The sequence below is a fragment of the Lethenteron reissneri genome, chromosome 46, assembly GCF_015708825.2.
Source record: "Lethenteron reissneri isolate LAM-NWPU_2019-01 chromosome 46, ASM1570882v1, whole genome shotgun sequence".
In the NCBI taxonomy this organism is placed as follows: domain Eukaryota; kingdom Metazoa; phylum Chordata; class Hyperoartia; order Petromyzontiformes; family Petromyzontidae; genus Lethenteron; species Lethenteron reissneri.
In genome coordinates this window covers 5,497,466-5,519,248 of record NC_083824.1, presented here as the reverse complement: position 1 = coordinate 5,519,248, position 21,783 = coordinate 5,497,466, and the positions used below count along the sequence as shown (strand labels likewise).

The window sequence follows — 21,783 nt, the reverse complement described above, 5'->3', positions numbered from 1 at the left end:
TCCGGTATCACAACAGAAAACATCTGGAGCAGCATCTGTGTCCGTATCGCTGAGTGATTCGGCTTCTACTGAGCAAATTTCAACACTGACTACCAATGCAATATCAGCATCATCTCCATACGAATCCACATCTCCAGAATCCTGGCAAACAACACCATCTTGGACATCGATGGACTCTTCTGTATCATCTCCATCTGCTTCATCTTCCGTGTCTGTGGCTTCTACATCTCCTGTGTCTGAGGGCTCAAGTCTACCTCCAGCATCATCAGTTTCATCTGTCACATCTCCACAGTCACAGCACACAGGATCACCACTGTCTAGTTCTCCTGTATCAACTGCAACTGATTTCAGTTCTCCAGTGTCTCAACAGACTGAAACGTTTGCTTCGAGTCTTCATGTTGAAACTGTGGCAGCCACTTCTCGCGTAACTGTCCTAACATCATCGCCTATGAGCCCCATATCTGCTGCGTCTCAAGCCCCAAGTCAATCTCCTGTATCATCGTTTTCATCTCTCACATCTCCAGAATCAGAGTACACGGGGTCATCGTTACCAAGTGTTCCCATATCAACTGTGACCAATTTAACAACGTCACCTCTGAGTCCCTTGTCCACATCTCCTGTGTCACAACAAACGTCTGAGGCATCGTCTGTTCCCGTGTCACCAAGTGATTTTGCTTTTACTCGACTCCATTCGGCTCAAACATCTGACTCGTCTGAACAAACATCAGGACCAACTTTACCAGCGTCATGGCAAACGACAGCATCTTCATCAGCACCAAGTGGCCCATCATCGACCATGGTCTCCTCTGTATCGTCTTCCTTTGAGTCAACTCCGGTGTCTGAGGCTTCTACATCTGCTGCGTCTGAAGGCCCAAGTCAATCTCCGGTGCCATCAATTTCATTCAATGAAACTGCCACGTCTCCAGAATCGCCGTTGACCGACTTCTCATTTTCACCAAGTGCCCCTCTATCAGCTGCTACTGATGCCACTTCTGCAGTATCTCAACATACAGAAACGTTAATTTCAAGTGTTCCTTTGTCAACTGTGACGGCCGCTTCCAAAATAACTTCACTGACGTTTACGCAGCAAAGCGCATCCATAAGTCCCGTGCCTACATCTCCTGTTTCCCAATTATCAACAATACCAGCAACATATGTGTCGCCGAGTGGCTCTGCTTCTACCGAGCTATATTCTTCTACTAAGCTGTTTCCAACTGTCACGATGTCTGAATCATCTGACCTAACATCAGCATCATCTGAATCCACATTTACAGAATCGTGGCAAACAACGCCATCATCATCAGAACCAACTGGATCATGGATGACTACGGACTATTCTTTATCACCGGATTTATCTCCAGTGTTCGTGGCTTCTACATCTCCTGTGTCTAAGGGCTCAAGTCAATCTCCAGCGTCATCCCTTTCAGTCGTCACATCTCCAGAATCACAGCACACAGTATCAACTCTGTCTAGTTCACCTGTACCAACCGTGACTGATCTCACATCACCAGTGACCAGGCAGACAGAGACAATGGCTTCAAGTGTTCCTGTACCAACTGTGACAGCTGCTTCTAGTGCGACTGTGCTCACATCTTCACCGATGAGCCCCATGTTCACATCTGCAGTGTCACAGCAAACAGCATCTGAGGCATCGTCTGTTTTGTGTCACAAAGCGATGCTGCTTCTACCGAGCTATATTCATCTCAAACAGCCGTGACATCTGACATATCTGATCAAACATCTCCAGAATCACAGTATACAGGATCACCACTCTCTAGTTCTCCTGTGTCATCTGTCACTGATATCACATCTCCAGAATCACAGTTCACAGGATCAGCACTGTCTAGTTCTTCTCGGTCATCTGCGACTGATATCACATCTCCAGAATCACAGTACACAGGATCACCTCTGTCTAGTTCTCCTGTGTCATCTATCACTGATATCACATCCCCAGAATCACAGTACACAGAATCAGCACCGACTAGTTCTGCTGTATCATCTATCACTGATATCACATCCCCAGAATCACAGTACACAGGATCACCAGTGTCTAGTTCTCCTGCGTCATCTGTCACTGATATTACATCTTCAGATTCACAGTACACAGGATCACCTCTGTCTAGTTCTTCTGTGTCATCTGTGTCTGACATCACATCTTCAGAATTACAGTACACAGAATCACCAATGTCTAGTTCTCCTGCATCATCTGTCACTGATATCACATCTTCAGAATCACAGTACACAGGATCACCTCTGTCTAGTTCTTCTGTGACATCTGTGACTGATATCACATCTCCAGACTCACAGCACACAGGATCACCGCTGTCTGATTCTCCTGTACCAGATGTGGCAGCTGCTTCGACTGTACTAACATCATCACCTCTGAGTCTCTTCTCCACATCTCCTGTGTCACAACAAACAACCTCTGAGGCATCTGTTTCTGTGTCCCCAAGTGACACTGCTTCTACCGACCTATATTCAGATCAAACATCTGATTCATCTGACCAAACATCAGGACAAACTTCACCAGAATCATGGAAAACACTGCACCCAGGGTCACCCATGTCTACTTCTCCTGTATCAACCGTGACTGATCTCACATCACGGGAGTCCCAGCAGACAGATACGTTGGCTTCCACTGCACCGATCACATCGGTCACGGCCGTTTCTGATTTGCCTCCGTGGATTGTGGTGTCATCCGCTACCTCGCCTGATGGCACCCTACCGACTAGTGCCGAGTCACAACCAACGTCGGAAGTCTGGGGCAGCCTCGACCGCAGTTTCATCAGTGACGGCGCCAACTCCAGCAGCGCACACCGACAATTGCACGGCCGAGTCGTCAACATTCCTGGATGCGACCTCTCCATCAGTATCTTTAGAATCCCTGCACACAGCAGTAACGGTTGGTTCATCGGCGTCGACAGACATCGGATTTACATCGACCGGCCACTCCTCGGCGACCACGGTATTTTCGTCATCGTCAGCTGCGGGGTTCATTCCTGTGCCCGGTTTTTCTCCCAGTGAGCAGCCGATGTCAGCGTCATCACCATCATCATCCTCACCGGAAGCAACGTCCTTCGGAACTTCTGAGCAGACCATTGTCGTGTCCCCACTTACACTGGGAACGTTTCCCACTTCGCCGGAGCCGCCAAAGTCAACGGCGTCCACCGATTCATCGCCGCAGATCCCTGCGGAACGTGGCGACATGTCGACAGAGCAACCGTTGACTCCGAGAGTGATGCCTTCTGATGAGGCACACACACCTTCCGTCGATGCCTCATCGTTCGCGTCACAGGCCACACCATCATCTCCGACGCAACCATCGTCGCGTTCAACTGATTACACGACTTCCGCATGGGTGTCAGGGTCTTCGCCTCTTCACAATGCATCAGCATTGCCTCCGCTTCGAGATTCCAAAGTCTCTCCAGGCGCGGACACCAGTTCGTCGGGGACACCTGCACGCACGGCGAGCGACTCTTCTTCTACCGGTCACACCTCTGCAGCGACGGATTCACCGACCAGTTCTGTGCCGCCTACATCAGAATCGGCACCACCAAGGCTGCCGCCGCCACCGCCGCCGAAAGCGTCGACAGCCGACCCAACACCGACAGCGACGCACCCTCACACGTCTCCCGATTCGTCGGCGCACTCCACCGCCCACACGACGCTGGCGCCAGACGCGTCGTCGACTACCGGCGACACCTCGACGCTTTCGGAGATGGCGCCGGCCAACTTGACGGCAATCTTTGCACCCGGCGATCGTGCGGAGCCGGACAGGGCGGGCCCAACAGACGGCGAGACCACCGCGAGCACGCCAGCGGCGTCCACGACCTCCAGGCCGAGGAAGAGAAAGCCGGGCGGCAGGATGTTTACGCCGGCGGGCAACGGGACGTCGGCTCCGGCGACGGGGCCCACGGGCGCGACCACGCAGGGGGAGCACGTGGCCACGACATCGTACCTCACCACCACGGGGGCTCCTCCGTTCTCTCCGACTCCGGCGGACGAACCGACGCCCCAAGAGTTTGTGCCGATCTACAATTTCCTGCTGTCGAGCGAGGCGCCGCTCGGCAGCGACCTGGACGACGAAACATTGAGGAATTTTACGGCGCGCATTCTGCAAGAGGTGGGTGCGACAATTGTTTGCTGCCGCATTGTAGTGTTGTAACTGTGTATGTATGTATATGTAAAAAAACTATGTATGTCAACATTTGTATATAAACTACGTATGTAAAAAAATAAAATATGGTCAAATCCATTGTCAGTTTGACACACGTTGAATTGTCTAGAGCAGGGGTCGTCAACCTGCGGCTCCAGAGCCGCATGCGGCTCTTTAAGGACTACTTTGTCACGTTATTTGTTAAGGACCGCCATCTTGTATTCACCACAGTGCATTGCGGCTCTTGATATATTGAGTTTTAGAGCAATTTAACCACGACATTGTGACCTTATTAACTGAGAAAGGAATGGAGCAGCCATAGTGGAGTAATGCTAAGCACCACACTGGACCTCCAATCCAGAGGTCGCCGGTTTGATTCCATCTCCCGGCGTGGCAGTTAAGACAAATGGGATACGTTTCTTAAATCGGTGCATTCGTCACTAAATTCCACTGGAAGAAGCTACCGGTTTCTGACTTTCAAGAACATTTTTGAGACAAACAAAGACAAAGATCCCTGTATATCCTTAACCGACTTTTGGGGCAAGTGCTATAAGCAGTCACCTGTGAAGGCCAGCATGACGAACGAGGAGGTGGGTGGCCAGCACCACACCCGGCCGCCGAGGACCGGTTCTGATAATCGTCACTGGTGTTGGCCATGAACCTGAATCGAACTCGGGTCGCCGGGTTCGTAGTGCTACACTCGGTAGCGTGCCGTTGTTAAGTAGATTATTTCTTCTCGGGACCATGGGAGATGGGGCTAACTTGGGGAAGACGTTCATCCAGCAGCAGACAGATCGTAACTGACAATGATGGTGCACTGCAAGCGTCAGTCAATGCTCTTACGCGGATTTATGTTTCAGGTAACTCAGCTCATGAACAACACGGACCTTGAGAAGTATTCGCACAACATGGATGTCTTCATAAGGTAGAAGCAACTCTGCAAAGACTCACAAGACACCAGATGCAATGACAATCACACCGTAGTATGAATATTATTATGATTGAGTGGCAGGGTGGCACATTGCACTGGCGGAGCCAGTGGGGCGGGGGGGGGGGGGAGGGTGGCACATGCCCCCCCAATGATCCGATCGAAATCCCTAATTTCGATCGGATCATTGGGGTTTATTAGTAATAAATCGGCATTTTGCCACCCCCACTGCCACTGTGTCGCATATTATTACGTGCCAGGGACTCTATGAGATGATAGGACAATAGTGTGAGTCCATAATTGGCAATAAGTAACAGAAACGCAGTTATAAGTGACTCACAGAATTGTGCGCAGTTGCGTCGACAGTACACGACTTCCCTGAAGGCATTCACCTTCAGTGAGCGCGATGACGATCACACAACGCGGTTCGAATTCGACTCTCGGTCGATGGCCATGCCATCGCCGCACACGCGTCGAATAAAAAGCAAGGGACAAGTCCTTACTTACTAACAACTCCTTTAATTTTTCATTGCTGGATGGGTTGCCCCCCCCTACTTGAAAATCCTGGATCCGCCATTGGCGCAAGTGATAACCCTTATGCCTCGTAGCAAGAAGAACCTGGGTTAGATTACTGAAGCGGGTGTCTTTCTGTGTTGTGGAGTTTGTACATTCTCCCACGGTTCTGCAGCCAAAACTTGTGGTGTCATTGGTGTTGGCCAAACAATCGCAATTGCAGATCCCTCCTGACTCGGTGTGGCTTCCCTGGGTGAATGAGAAAAGGTAAAATACGGCATTGTCAATCCATTACTAGATGAAGGCTTCCGCCATGCCACTTCAGTCACGCGGCTGCTTGACCATACTTCACCACGCAGGTCATTGGGGGCTGCTGGCAAATATCCGTGCTCTTATTATACACCGAGAATCCCACCGCGCGAATTGCAAATAAATACAAGCAAACGTGAAAATATCCTGCTTATTTCTCAGTTGCACAAATGTGAACGTCCATTGTCACGTGCGCTTCCCCCTTTTTGTGTTTATTTCCTCAAACAGAAATGTCTCGAATGAAACCTACTGCGTGACCATCGGGTAAGTGACGCGGTGCACTTCTTAAGCGCTGGTTCGTCTAGAGGAAATTCGTGCAAGCTCAGGCGACCGGGTGGCCGAGAGGTCAGAGCGTTGTTGAGTCGGCACTGCTGAGATCCAGAAGCTCGATTAAAATGGTTGAGCCACCCATGATGTTAGCCAGCTTCTCAAGCTTCGTGATTTTGTGGTCTCAGCCCATTTTGCTGGTCGACTGCGCAAAAAAAAACATCAATAAATTTGATGTTCCACTTATTTGGCTAAATTCCAGCTCAGCGAATTGAAAATGTGTACGTAAGGGTTAGACTGTCACGTGACAAAAGCTCTCGCAGCAGAGTGCATGGGCGATCGTGTGAGTTAAATGCCAATGTGTGTTTTACACCTTCCTCCACCCGACGCAGCCAAACAGATTAAGTTGTCAGGTAAACAATCGTTCCAATGTATCATTGCGTCAGCACACCAGCACCTATATGGTGGAGAGCAATCCACACACGTGTAACAACTGAGTATGGACATTATGCTGGTAGTTGCATCCAGCGTCATCAGACCATTGTCAGGATTGAACTCCTGCAGTGGACAATGAACTTCATCGTTGAGAGCCACTTGACTGAATGATTTTTTGGTAAAGGTCCTCTGAAATATCTCTTCTATAACCATTGCTTGACACATGGGGGGGGGGGGGTTAAACTGTTCTGCGATATTTATAAATGAATTCTGCATCTAATTACATGACACCAAGAGTACAATTGGACTCAATTGAAGGAATTCGTAGGTCGGTCAAAGTCAAGATGTCATCGTAGCAAATGCTGTTGATGCCGTCCCAAACAAGTTGGTGGGGTTTTGTTTTGTTTTTTACACTCGGTGAAACCTTAAGAGACCAGGATAGTCGAATTGTCAAGAGTGGGCTGGGTTACAGACATTCTAAACGCAAAACGAAAGGAAAAAGGAGAAGAAAAATAAAGTATCGAAGCAATGGCGCGAGATAGAAATGAGAATTTAAAAAAACTGGCTCGAAAATATTGCACGAAAAATTAATCAAGGTTAAATATTAAATTCCATGTAGCGTAAGTCACTAAAACTTTCCGTTACGAAAACCCACTGCTACCAAAATAAACCTCTTGACCTTATCACAGACACAGAGCATTGTGTTACTGTGCAGCCCTGTCTGCATTCACTGCTGGATGAAGGCCTCTAGGTCACGGAAATTATTTGAACATACTTATGTAATAAAGGTCGTGGAAGCGACTTCTGGAATCCGGTCTTTATTTGTCTTTTGTTCACAACACTCCTATCTTACTCCTTCACGCTGCTGACAGACAGCGTGAGAGGGAGAGAGAGAGACACGCGCGGCCACGTGGCAGCCTGGGCCCCGCTCCAGCGTGGCCTCACCCTCCGTTCGTTCCAGATCTGACCACGTGTTGTCCGTCTCCACCCCTTTTAATACCCGGGTCACGTAGTACCTTTCCACCAATCCTGGTTAACCTCTATAAAATCTTCTAGACTCCATCGTACGTTCCTAGGACCACGCCCCTGACTCGTCCCCCCATTGGCTGTGGCTAAAGCCAGCAGATCCAATCCTCTACTTACAGATGTCACCTTCCCATTACGTCAGGGTCATGCCCCTAGACTTCCCCCCATTGGCTATGGGCCAGGACCGGTAGAGCCAATCATCGTAACGAGGTGTGATCCATCAGCAACCCGGATATATCCTCACATTACACTTACAATGCTGCTCAGTGCCGATTGATGAAGGTATAGAACATTTGGGAGTATGTATGTTGAACTTCTTTCGCACTGTACGTAGCCAATCATGCTAGTTGGAGGTACGGGGGAAGGTCAACAAAATAACACAGAAAAGCAGTTCTAAAGAAATTAGTTTTCAACATAGATGATTTAAAAGTGCAAAGCTCCAGTGGCTTCCTAATATTGGAAGGACGGCCATAGAAGCACATCTGAAAGCATACGATGGGGTGACCGTCTCTGTTCGATGGCCAGCCAAAAGCCCCTGCTGCGAGGATGACCAGAGGTCACGTGATGATGGTTTAAGCTCCTTGACAAAGGAGCTTAAACCATCGAGGATGACCAGAAGTACAGCACAGGAACGGATTTCACCGCACTGCTCTCTGCCGCGTGCCACCACATAGTCCCCGCAAGTCCCACGTTGACCTATTTTCCAAGCGCTCTGCAGACCAGGAGCAATCGTTAACACACTCGCTCAAATTTTGCCTTCACAGGTTTACGAACGGGACCACGGTGGAGGAGTTCTTCCGGAACAACACGGAGTACGCGTTCGAGACGGTGCTCTCGCGTCACGACCTCAACTCGACCTCCGTGCTGTCCGGGTGGCAGCCGACCAACGTGTCGTGCATCGAACCCGGTGAGGCGGAGTGTTCCCTCGGGAGCTCTGGCCCAGCGGCTACGGCGTCGGAGCGCTGAGCCCGGCACCGCTGAGAGCATGGATTTGAATCCTGAGTACTGTATTAGCCACCGCCACCTGTGATTAATTCGGGTTCTCGAATGTAGCAAGTCGATGGTCGTGTGCAGTGAGATGACTGAACATGGCTACATTCCTGATCTGGGAATTAAAATCTCAGTTTGATTATCACGTGATGACACATGCCAATCTCATAACAGAGTGTGTGTGTGAATGTGCACGGTAGTGGAGAGTGGTAGTGCAGCGGCTAACGTGCTGCGCCACAAACTTGGCGACCGGAGTTCCAACGATTATCTGAAACGGTCCTGGGCCTCCCCCTAGGTTAACTCAGCCTCAAACGAGTTCCTGGCGTGGTGTGTTTATAAACTGCTACTAGGGAGACAAAGGCGGCCAGTAGCCACCCACCGCTCGTGTGTTGTGCTGGCCTTCATAGGTGCTCGTTAACAGCAGCTTCTATAAACGTCTGTAAAGGCTATACGGGGGATCTTTGTCTTTGTTTGAAAGTACGCCCCATATTGTAAAGGGGTTTACAAAATAATGTATGTCAAACTTTGTTATGCTGCCACACCAGGTGGCAATCCTCGGCGAGATTTCCGAATGATTCGTCATCCCATCCATGATATCTAGTGGTCCAATTGGAATCATTGGGGGAAAAGTTAATATATATACTAGCAGGAAGTACCCGCCGTTGCCGGGATCTTAAAAATATTTCAAAACTACTCTTAAAATCTAACAGCAGTGCATACTGTGGTGCTACCTGCTATAGTTACAGCAGTGCATACCGACTGTGGTGGTACTTGCTATGATTACAGCAGTGCATACTGACTGTGGTGGTACTTGCTATGATTACAGCAGTGCATACCGACTGTGGTGGTACTTGCTATGATTACAGCAGTGCATACTGACTATGGTGGCACTTGCTATGATTACAGCAGTGCATACCGACTGTGGTGGTACCTGCTATCACTACAGTAGTACATGCTGACTCTATAGCAGTATTTATCGACTGTATAGTACAAAGTACTCACCTGAAAGAGAGGCGTGGTGAGGCCTAGTTCCGTGCAGAGCCTCCGGCCTCGCCTAGATTATCCAGCCGACCGAGGTGGCACCTTGGCAGGCTGGAGCTGGGCTGCTACCCCTAAGCCCCCCCCACCCCCAGCCACAATCTCCAAGGCCGCTCAGGAGTAATATGTACGGCCTATAGTGGTAGCATCTAGCGACTGTATAGTAGTAATAACTGCACGCATCGGGGTGTGGGGGACATCACACAGTGAATAATTAACGTCAGTATTTAATGTATTTCTAAAGCATTTTTAACGCGAAATAAAATGTCCCGCTCACTCCCACCGAAGGCGTGCGACTTGGCATGGGCCGTCCCCCCCACCAAAGGCGCGTGAGTTGGTATGGTCGTGCACGTGTCATAAATAAATAAATAAAAGGGAAGCGCACATTCGTACTAAATCGCTAATTTTACTCATTTTAAGTTGACGGATGTGAAGAAGGAATAGCGCTTGCTCACCGCGGGTTTTACGGCGTGGTTCCTGGCTATTTCTTTTTTAACGTAAACCCACACACACACAAGTTTTGACTTTTATATATATAGAAGAAGAAGAAGATACACATTTTATATATATATACACAAAATACATGTAATTAATAAATCTACCAATGTCGACACATCGTCACAACCTTACCATAACTTCCTTGGTCGAGGGACACGACGCACCGATCAGGCACTGGGAATAAAATTGGAACAAGATCGACAAAGGAAGATAAAGATGAAGTCGAGGCATTGCTTGGCACGGCCGACCGCTGATGAGCTGAAACGGGAGTCGTGCGGGAAGACCTCCGATCGAGGACACACGACCGTACGACCATGACGATTGTACGTACGGCGTGAATATTGAAATTTGTTCGCACCGTACGTAGCCGACCGCGCTAAACGGAGGTGTGGGGGAAGCACAACAAACTAGAAACAAGAAGCAGTTCTAAATAAATGAGTTTGTGAATCGAGATGATTTAAAAGTTCATAGCTCCAGTGGCTTCCTCATATCGGATGAAAGAGCTTTCCAGATGGTCGCAGGAGCACATCTGAAAGGGCGTGATACGGTGAGCGTCTCGGAGGCTTTCGATCGCTCGATGTGTCGGTGACACGGGACGGACTAACTACCGAGTACCGTATTGACACGGACGTGGGTTGTGACCACCGGCGTGAACTCCTAACCTCCCCCGCCTCTCTCGGCAGGAGTGATGCTGAAAGACGTGGAGGTTTTGGGCGGGTCGGTTATCTGGCCCGTGCTCATCACCCTGCTGAGTCTGCTCGCGCTCGTCCTCCTGATCCTCCTCATCTGCCTCATCCTGGTCAGTGGCGCTCAGGGCCGTGCGTACTGGTTCCCGTAGACTTCAATGTTAAATCCTCCCATAGACTTCAATGTTAAATCCTCCCATATACTTCAATGTTAAATCCTCCCATAGACTTCAATGTTAAATCCTCCCATAGACTTCAATGTTAAATCCTCCCATAGACCTCAATATTAAATTCTCCCATAGACTTCAATGTTAAGTCCTCCCATAGACTTCAATGTTCAATCCTCCCATAGACATCAATGTTAAATCCTCCCATAGACTTCAATGTTAAATCCTCCCATAGACTTCAATGTTAAATCCTCCCATAGACTTCAATGTTAAGGGCTCCCATAGACTTCAGTGTGGTAGGGGAGCGTCCGCCCGTGGTGCAGGGACACGTGGCGCACCACGAACAGTTTGCCGGCTACCATCGCACAACAACGACAATGCTAACGCCACGGCATCACCATTATCACAACCGCCCGCACCATTACCACCACGACACCACCAAAAACAACCACCACCGCATCAACGTGACCAACATTACCACCCTTTTATTCTGTGCGCCCTCTGCGTTTACATTTTTCGCACGACAAGTCAAACTGTCGCTGTGATTCTTAGAGCTGAAACATTTTCCATATCAAGCATCAACACCAAACTTTTTGTGCAGTTTTTGGCTTCCTGAGTCGAGACCATCGACGCACTCGCTCTGTTTACGAGCCCACTTTAACCAGAGGGCAGCTGCCTAGACCCAAACCCCAAGTTCCCAGCGGTACCGGATGCTCGTGTTTGCGTGCTGCATGAATCTGTGACCGTGCGTGCGGGTCGACGCTCAGGCTCGGCGACGCAAGCTCAAGTACAGCGTGGACGAGGTGGGCATCTCGTACCGCACGCACGACCTGCGCCCATGGAGCATTGGTGGCATCCCGCACGTGCTCTACGAGACTGCCATGGAGGCGCCGCCCCCCTTCGACGCCGGCGATGCGCAGGTTCGCAATGCGGAGCCGGCGCTCGCCTGCCCGCCCGCCCACTCTCGAGCTCACGCGAGCAAGTTGGCACAACCGCCAGATGTATAATGAGAACAATAATACTAATAATAACGATAATAATGATGTTTTGCCGCGGCATCTGTGCGATTTGCACCACGGAAAACTGTAGAATTTGCTATGCGAATTTCCAAAAAATAATAATGGCCACTTTTGGCACACATCGTCATGCTCCGTTCACTGCTGGACGAAGGCACCCCCCCCCCACTCCCCCCCCCCTAATCTGCTACCATCTTTCACGGTCATGCGCACGAGCTGATTTCATCGCTCCATCTCTGCGGTGGACGTCCCCCTCGTTTGCGTAATTGCCTCCTTTTAGCTGCCACTGCAACGTTGGTCTCGTCCAGTGCCGGTCTTGTCCAGTGCCGATTCAAACATTACTCGCCACTGATGGCAGACGTAGCCAGGACATCATGTGACCGGGGTGACCGGGGTCACTGGGTTCACGGGGTCACCGGGTTCGCAGCGGAAGAGCCACCAGTCGTGGCCAATTCATCGTGGGTTGTGAACAGGACACAATCCCCCGCGGTGATCGGATTACTCATCGGCTGTTACTTTTGCAGGTGTCGTTGGCGGAGCCAGAGCAAGGCACAATCGACAAGAGCAAGTTAGTGGTGAGTCGACGAGTAACTCCTCCACATGCTCGCTAGAGAGAGGCCTTGTGCTTCAATTGAGCAACACCGTTAAATAGCATGGTCTACTGTACTGCTAAGTTTTTGTGTCCTAAATACGGAACGTGTGGCTCCATGTGCCAGGAGCCTCTTGAATTCAGTTCATGAGGAATCTAGAATTCAGTTCTTGAGGAGTGCGGCGAAACGTCGGACATCGTGCCGTTCAATTCCGCAACCTCCAATCTGCCACAGGTGCCCTCCTTCCGTGTCGAGCCCCACCATAGAACTATGGAATTTCCACCGCTGGCTCACGGACACTGACGGATACAAATGATGAACCACGTTCGTTATGAGAAGTAAAACACTTTCGACCTGACGTTTTGTTGAACTTTGACCCCATATTTTCTACGAGCTGTCAAACCAGTGAGGGTTCATTTGACATGTTGACGTCGGAAGGGGAGCCAAGTGGTTTTAGTTAACATGGCTGCTGAAAAATTGGCAGCCATTAGTGAATCGCTCTTGATGTGACCCCCAGGTATCGGTACGAAGTGACGTCTTGGCATGTACATCAGATATTTTGATCTGATTAGCTTGAACATGCCTCACACGGTCGTGCTCGAGTTAGGGCTGCAGGCTGCCCGTTATAAAGCAAACTCAGCAGAATTGTAGGGTCCCATTGTAGCTCAAGGGAATCATGGCACTAAAATAAATAGGGGCGCAGCGTATATCACCTTGAACTCATTTCTTCAGAACTGTGTTTAGTTTGTTGTCCTTCCACCGTATCTCTGATAAGCACGGTTGGCTACGTATGATGCGAAAGGTCAACATACATACATACTACCCTGCTTGCCTTCTTCCCTGTCTCTTGATTGCTCACCCGATCCCGTCTTGTGTTGCCTGAGATGCATCTAGTCATTAAACTAAAATTAAATAGTAAATATTTGACCAGGTAAGGCCCACTGAGCTATATAGCTCTGTTTCAGAAGCGACCTGGCCCCAAATGACAACTCAACGAAGTGGCTTATCGTGTGGCAATTTATGGCAGCCAAGTACTCTAAACGCGTGATATTGATTCTAAATGTGGAGGGGAAAACATGTAAACTCCAAATATACAGCAGGCGTCAAAGGGTCGTGATCGAACCCACGACCTCCTGTGTACCAGGCGAGGGCGTTAACATCTCGCCCCCGCGGCACTCCGTGGGTCACCCTCGTAAGGCCTGACAACAAACCAGACTCAGATCAGCAGCTCGGAGCCACAAAAAGGCGTGGCATAAATGTGTTATATTATTACTGATGCCAGGATGATAGAAGCTCACCGCTCCTTTTTGATGTGGCTGCTGGGTGGGCGGTGGGAGGGGGAGGGTCGGCTTGGCAGCACCTTCGTGACACTCATCTGTGGTTTGGCTTCCCCGGTGTCACCACGCCGGCTGTGCACACTGTCGGATTAACCACAACTGCAAAGGGGGCCACGAGTGCCAAAGGCCGAAGGCCTTCAAAGGGCCCTTTGTTCTCACGGGGAAACGAACCGCGCTCTCACGCATGGCCAGGGTACACGAACACCGTGACCAGGACAGTCGTAAACCCTAACGACCTCGTCCCTCGTGGGACGAGCGGCATCCTCGCCTGGTCATTAGCCCCAGGACTCCTTGATGTGTTCTAACACAAACAGGTTTGATACACTAGGGTAGAGGTGTGCTTAGTCGTTTTGCTTGATTTTTTTACACTTAAAGTGTGTGTTCCAATCGTGCCAGCGGGTGTAATATTTAGTTATTTACTCTTGCCAACAGTCGCGCCCGGAAAGTCGGCAAACGCTAGGCCTGCTGCGCACTGGTGGTTTGCAGAAATATTGTAATAACCTGGCATTCTTACATTCTATATTGGTGAAGAAAAACTAAAATAATGTAACTTTATCGATGCCGAGGCTCCCACAAGGGCATACGGGAGGGCGTGTGGCACAGTTTGGCGCCAGCTTTCACAAAATGCGGTCGTGTCGCTACGGTTCTCTGCGGTGAGTACAATGTCTTTAACAACAGTGGCACTACGCCTCTGCAACTTGCAGACGTCTCGCAACGGGAAATCCGTTAAACCCATACTGCTTGATATTATTTGTTCTGGAAAGCTCCTGACGACTGAGGTTCCACATGCTGTGCTTCTCTTCAGGTGTCCATATGAGCCTCTTGCCGGCCTGCGCCGGCGGGAGACCACCACGTCTTGCAGCGGTAGCAAGCGGGGCCATGTGGGAACGCCGTCAACGCAAAACGAGATCCACGGGCGGACGCAGTTCAGACTGAGGTGGACAACAACGAGGCTCACGTCACCACCTCCTTGAAGCCAGGGTCCACACCTGAAAGTGATCGGTTGGATGCAACCTGGTTGGATGCAACTGAATGGCTCAATCGGTGGCTTGCAGGAGAGACAGGCTCAACTTTCCAAGCGACCTGTTTGGCGATTTGCAGCGACGTACTTCATCGCGTGACACATTCACAAACTATTATTGGTTAACTTAAGGCGTTGGTTTTATTCTTGACTACCTGGAATTTTTTTTCTGAAATCCCGGATCCTGTCCTGACGACGTGTAACGTGGTTTCAAGCGAAACGTCATTTCTAATTGCTGAAGTTGGTTGTTAGAATTGTCCTTCAACTTAACCCGCGGTGAGCTGAAACGATAACCATTGGCGCGTCGTCAAATGCTCGTACACGTGCCAATTCAATTCGTTTTCGCAACCAAACGCGGCCTCACTCAAAACATTAATGACGATTGGTTGTTACGATCCTGACGTAGGTGAGGTGGGGGGGTAGCTAATCAGAAAAGGGGTGGGGCTATACTGTAAAGGGCATGGCCAGACACGCCCTTGCCGCACTCAACTACTTGCTCACATGTGGACAAAGCAGTTGCAGGCAATTTTCAAAAGCTACTTGGTTGGGCAATTGACCTCTCCGGTGTGGACCCGGCTAAACAGATGAGCGCTCAAAACACACCGTGCACATTTTACCACCTCGGGAAATAAAGCAAATTTAAAATGTTCAAAGGGAAATTTTGATTGAGACACAACAGTGCTGCACATCTGGGCCCTCGTTACGTTTACTCAAACACATTCCAGGGTAATATTTTAGGGGCTTGAATGTAACGCTCAGTAAGGTTAATAGCACAAGGCAATGTCATCATTTTCATGAGGCTTTTGGATTGTCGAAATTTGTTGATGTGCGCACAACTCTAATGGCGCCCATTCTGGACGATGTAGTTGCAACGTCGTCTGCAGCTCAACGTTGCGTATCCGTTGCATGCTGTAGACTGAGATATAGGCGGACGTATGAACGTCTAGTAGAAAGTCACAGTTACACCATCGTGCACGAATAGGATTACTGGACAAGCACAAATCGCACGCACGGCTTGAAACGTGGGGAAATGCTGTCGGAGTAAAGCGAATGTGTACGCGATGTTGTGAAAATATCTGATTTGTGAACATCTGTGGAAAAATCACAGTTGACACCATGCACGTATACCACAGTTAGTTGGTCAGGGCGGATTTGCGACGGTCAGATATGCGACGTTGTACGGTACAACCACTTGCATCTGCCACACAAGCCAACCATCTGTCTTCGACTAATGTGACAGAAACCCCCCATGAACTGGAAGATAATGCGTGTTGTAAGTGAGGACAAGATAGCGTATACTGTGATGCTAACGTATATTTAGCCTGCAGAGCATCTCGGCATTAAGCCCATTGTTGTTTGGGAGCCTAAGAGAGGCGTGCATATGCACAGCAACACGATCTATGCACCGGTTTTTACAAAGGGCATTTTAAAATTGGTACTTGTGAACCAGATTTGCATTAAATTAACTGCTTATTCCTTAAAGCTTGAGGCTGTATATCAAATGTATAACTTTCCTAGTTCTCCACTGATTGTGTGCCTTAAATAATACTCTCAAGGTAGATATCGTATTGTTGTGTTCAGTGGGTAGCTCAGTGGCCTCGCGATGGCGAGCAGCACATCTGGGCTTCGAGATCAACTCAGAAGTGCTTTGGCGTAGCACATGGTCGATGTCAGCCTCTTCACTCGCCCCTGGGGTTTCGTCCCAATCGTCATATCGTTGTCACGTCACGGGATGAAGAATCCGGAGGAGTGCAACCGTTCGGGTTGGAGATCGGCCCGTGGAAGTAGACACGCCGTGACGTTCCCACCCGGCGGCCGTCACGCGCCCGGGAGACGAATGTTATCGCACGACAGTAAGGAGCATGGGAGATTGAGACGGTCACTCGCCGCAATGAAATCATTCTGATGGCGTTGGCCGGGTGGCTCGCGGGGTTCATGAGGTCCTCGTGGGAGCCCTGAGCCCCAGTGGTGGTGCCGGGCAAACGCAAAATAAGCAAAAGCATAGGGCCCGAAAATAGCTCAAGGAGTACCCACATTCACAGAATAAAGGGATGTGCCACATGGCTACTCGAATTCAGATCCGAATATGAGGTTATATAAAGCCAATTTTATATAAGCCCATTAATCTCTGTCAACTCTATCTTGTATGTAGCTGTCTTCTTTCATCTCACTACATTTCTGTCCCGTGTGCTGTTCGGCATGATGTCCGACGTTTTTCAACCACGTGCTGGGAGTTTATGCAGGAACTCCTGAACGTAGAGATAGCTAAACAAGCTCGCGGCACGTGGAGCGAAACGTCGGACATCATCCCAAGTTTAATTGATGATTGGAAGCGTGCTTCCTTGCAGGCCTTTAAAATGAGGACAAACATAATGGATCGACAAAACAGATACAACCGCATTCAATTGAGTTTAAATGTACTTAAATTCGGTGCAGACTAGCAAATAAAACATAAAGCAGCATGCCAATGAATTAAAAATACGATTGCAGTTATATGCATTGTGTGGGCGGACCGAGGGACACGGTGGTTAGCGGACTGCACTATGATCCCAGCAACTTAAGTTCGATTCCTGACCGTGATAAGCATCAGTGACGAGTGATATCTGAAAAAAAAATTCTTACTGCCACCCCCCCCCCCCTTTAGCAAAGTGGACTGACTGGCGTGGTGAAGTATGGTCGAATGTGGGATCATCCAATATTGGATTTTAAAATTCTTAGAAGTTGCTACGTTTTATCATTATTATTATAATTGCACATCATAGTAGATTTTGACACAATTGCAAATACAAGGGATGCTTGACGATGATTTAAATCGGCGTACGCAAGTACTGCACTGTTAAGAGTTGAGTTGCATTTGTATATATTGGGCAATGATAACAAGAGGAACATTGTGATTTTGAACACGCAGGAATTGCTGTGACGGTACTGTTCTCTGTGAATTTGCATAAGCATTGTTGTCCTCTTAGAATTTTAGTAATAAATTTGCTGCTCACGTACGATCGAAAAGTTACACCGCATCTGCCTGAACTCAATAACTTATCAACGTCACGGATGAAGTCTCAACCCCTCTTAGCACCTCTTCTTTACGCACCGGCACACGTAAGTATTTTGCCACCAAACAATTTGTGCAATAATATTGGGGGTCGTTCGGTAAAGTCACGTAGATAGGTTCAAAGATAATAACAAAACAAAAATAACGAAAAAACTACGACGTTTCGATCGCAACGCAAGCGGTCGTCTTCCAGGTAAAGGGGGGTTAGCTTCAGATTGTGATCGAAACGTCGTAGTTTTTTGTTATTTTATTTGAACCCATCTACGTGACTTTACCGAAAGACCCACGAATATGAATCCCTGCAGTCACGAAAGCTTTAAATCGAAAATGTTAGACGCTCTTCATACAAATGATCACGTTAACATTGTAGTGGTCTTTTTTGTATCAAATTGAGCATGGAGACGTCTGAGCAATCCGTGAAAAAACAACCTGGGGGACATCCGCACGCTCAACCGTATTGCCTCTCAAACTCGTTGTTAAGCCTCACAGTAGCAACACGTGGTCTGACAGTGCCTCCTGGAGGAGGACGCCTCTGCCTCTAACTCGAACAACGCAGCGCGCGCCGCCTACCGAATGCCCAAGCGCCTCTCTCTAAGCTCAACTCAGATAAAATCTTCTGGCCTCCGTCGACAGTTCGCATGTTGAACTTCTTTCGCACCGTACGTAGCCAACCGTGCTAATCCACCCCTGAGCCAGCGGTGGAACGTCAACATTCCCATGGTTGGTGCCAGTCTCTCTCCACAGAACCAGCCGACCCCTGTTAACCTTCCACAAAGTGGTGCTCATTTGTATCGACCATGCAAGGGGGTGATAGTCCGAGTTGAACCGGTCCTGGGCCTCCCCTAGGTCCACTCAGCCTCAAACGAGTAACTGGTGTGGTGTGTGAACATCGCCACTGGGGGGACAAAGGCGGCCGGGCGTGGTGAATTAAGTCCCGGGCGAAGCCGGGGTAGTAAAGCTAGTTAGGTATAACCCTGTGAGCCATGCGGCTCTTGACTCGGGTGCAACCGCAACAAAATAAAAACATGAACAAGAAACATCTTAAAGTGATTACGTGCAACAGAAAAAAAATCCTGGAAAAAACAGTAAAGTCTTCCAGAAAAAAACACCGCATTTCAACGCTGTGTGCAAAAAATCCCAGTGGGATGCAAGTCAAACGATAACAACCATGAGACAATGTAGATTAAAGTTATCAGGCCAACTCTGTACTGCAACAAACAAACATGGCTAAACCAAACCGTGATGCCGCCCACCGAGCGAGCTGTGCTCGTGAGCGCTGCGCTACGAACCCGGCGGACGCGGGTTTCGATTCCCCGCTCACGGCCAACACCGGTGACGATTGTCTGAACCGGTCCCTGGGCCTCCCCTAGGTCGACTCAGCCTCAAATGAGAGGACCTGGTGCGGTGTGTATAAACATCGCCACTGGGGGAGACAAAGGCGGCCGGGCGTAGTGTTGGCCTTCATAGGTGCTCGCTAACAGCACTTGCCCCAACAGTCTTTTAAGGCTGTACAGGATCAGACTGCGGGTCGTATTAATTGCAGTATCGAAGGCAAGACACAGGGTGATGGTGCGAGTCCAGACACGAGAGGGGAGAGTCCAATTGAAACTGCATCTGCTCAAATAAGCGAGGGGTGGCGCTCATTTCCACAGCAGGCCAATGCACGAGCCGGTGGTGGAAATTCCACGTTATCATGTCGGGGGCCATGCGGCCACTTCATAGGATAACCAGGTTGACTTCCCACAACAGCGCTCGCCCCAAAAGGAGAATGAGCCGAGTTGAACCCTGGGTTGAACCCTGGGTTGAACCCTGGGTTGAACCCCGAGTTGAACCCCGAGTTGAACCCGGAGTTGAACCCGGAGTTGAACCCCGAGTTGAACCCCGAGTTGAACCCGGAGTTGAACCCAGAGTTGAACCCCGAGTTGAACCCCGAGTTGAACCCCGAGTTGAACCCGGAGTTGAACCCTGAGTTGAACCAGGAGTTGAACCCTGAGTTGAACCCTGAGTTGAACCCTGAGTTGAACCCTGAGTTGAACCCTGAGTTGAAACCTGAGTTGAACCCGGAGTTGAACCCCGAGTTGAACCCCGAGTTGAACCAGGAGTTGAACCCCGAGTTGAACCCCGAGTTGAGCCCTGACTGGAATTTGAACCCGCGGCTTCCAGGTCGAGTTAAGTGCTTTAACAACGCTGCCACCTGCTCAGAAAGTGTTTGTATGCAAGACTAATAATATACAGCCCTTGTTGAATCCACTGCTGCATGTGAGAATTCCCATACTTCACCACGCCGCTGCTCAGTGCAAATTGAATGGACGTGCTAATGACCCTTGGGGGGGTATTAACTCGCTACTGATGTTAGCCGTGGCCAGGAATCGAATTGAGCTCACTGGCTTCACAAAGTACTGCGCTAGCCACAGCTCCAACCCCTTGCGTTTCTATGGCCCCACCATGAAACTCTGTTTTGCTAAGCTCCATCTATCGATCTAAATCAGCTCAATCTTCCTGTGACTTCTGTGTGGCGACCCCCCACACGCGCCGAAGGATCGCCGACACGTCTCGGGACAGACCCAGCAGGTGCCATGGGTTGACTGACTCAGGTGACTGGCAGATGCGCCAGCTGTGCCCCCTACTGTGCAAACTTTTAATTTTATCCGCCCGGTTATGCTGCGCTTGTTGTTGTAAGCGTCGTTTCTCTGCCCTCCGTTGTTGTTGGAGGGCGACAGCCACCCCAACTGCCCAGTAGCAGCGTGCTTCACGAGCCTCCTCCATCTGCTAATGCCACCTTTTCCACAACCCAAACCCAGACACGCATCTGCTGAGGATTAGTAGAGAGGCTCCTCTTAACATAAAAAAAACATTAAACAACATGAACATTTGATTAACTAAACACTTACATTCTAAGCTACAAATCAATAATTCACAAAACCGCATAGTCATTAATGAACAATTAACAGATGTAAGTGATTCCAATTCGTTGTTGTGATATATGGATCATTGTGCAGGGTGTAAAACTGAATTCTGGAAAACTTAGATATTTTTGCATACCAATGGGTGTGAATGCTATTTAAGCAATATAACTCTATTAAATATCATTAATATTGTTAAATCTTTCCAAAAATCCTTTCAAACATCCTTCACAGTTTCTGTCTGGTTTCTAATCTTTCGTGAGCCCATGCGCTCACTCCAAGCCGTTGTTCAACAATATATGAACTCGTATCAGCCATCGGAAAGAAATAAAGATGCCTTTTTAAAACAGAAAAAAAATGTTAGGGGTCGATTGATCTTGGGGGCGGGGGGGGGAAAGACATTTGAACCACCCTTGAGTTGGCAATGGAACCCCAGCTGGTGAATGAATGTTCGTGGTCGCTTCGCCTCTCTGCCTGGCGCAGTGAAGGCGTCTCACGGGGGACTCCCCTATCGCGGTTGTGAACGCCGCCACGAGGGCGCGCCTGAGACATTAGTAAAGCCTCCTGCTGTTCACTTACACGTGGTTGGAGACTCGTGTAATCAGGAGACGTCTGCTTTCACACGCCTTCAATTGCACTCTAGACGCGCAATCAGAGAGGATGTTTTCGTGGCCCTAGACGAAGCGGGTCCGTACACTCAGGGCGCTTGTTCCCGCACCAGCGAAACGATCTCAGGTTCGTCTAGGTCCTCCAGATTTGATTTTTTTTACATCCGCAAATTACTTAATCTGGAATTACTGTAATGTACTCAGCAATCGTCGTCATCTGTTGAGTGAAAAAAAAACAACTTA

At 49.2% G+C, this 21,783-nt stretch overlaps 2 protein-coding genes across 2 annotated transcripts; both read left to right on the top strand.

Moving 5' to 3' along the window:
* The first annotated feature begins 1 nt into the window (after nucleotide 1).
* On the top strand, nucleotides 2–1,851 carry LOC133354305 (mucin-2-like). The gene has a single exon (XM_061571060.1). It carries the CDS (start codon nucleotides 170–172, stop codon nucleotides 1,715–1,717), a length of 1,548 nt encoding a protein of 515 aa, XP_061427044.1. The 5' UTR covers nucleotides 2–169; the 3' UTR covers nucleotides 1,718–1,851.
* Nucleotides 1,852–2,557: 706 nt separating this feature from the next.
* Nucleotides 2,558–17,987, top strand: LOC133354304 (mucin-2-like). The gene is made up of 8 exons (XM_061571059.1): nucleotides 2,558–4,123; nucleotides 5,017–5,081; nucleotides 6,135–6,170; nucleotides 8,399–8,541; nucleotides 10,844–10,959; nucleotides 11,781–11,933; nucleotides 12,554–12,604; nucleotides 14,762–17,987. Exons 1-8 carry the CDS (start codon nucleotides 2,714–2,716, stop codon nucleotides 14,771–14,773), a joined length of 1,986 nt encoding a protein of 661 aa, XP_061427043.1. The 5' UTR covers nucleotides 2,558–2,713; the 3' UTR covers nucleotides 14,774–17,987.
* Nucleotides 17,988–21,783: the final 3,796 nt, after the last annotated feature.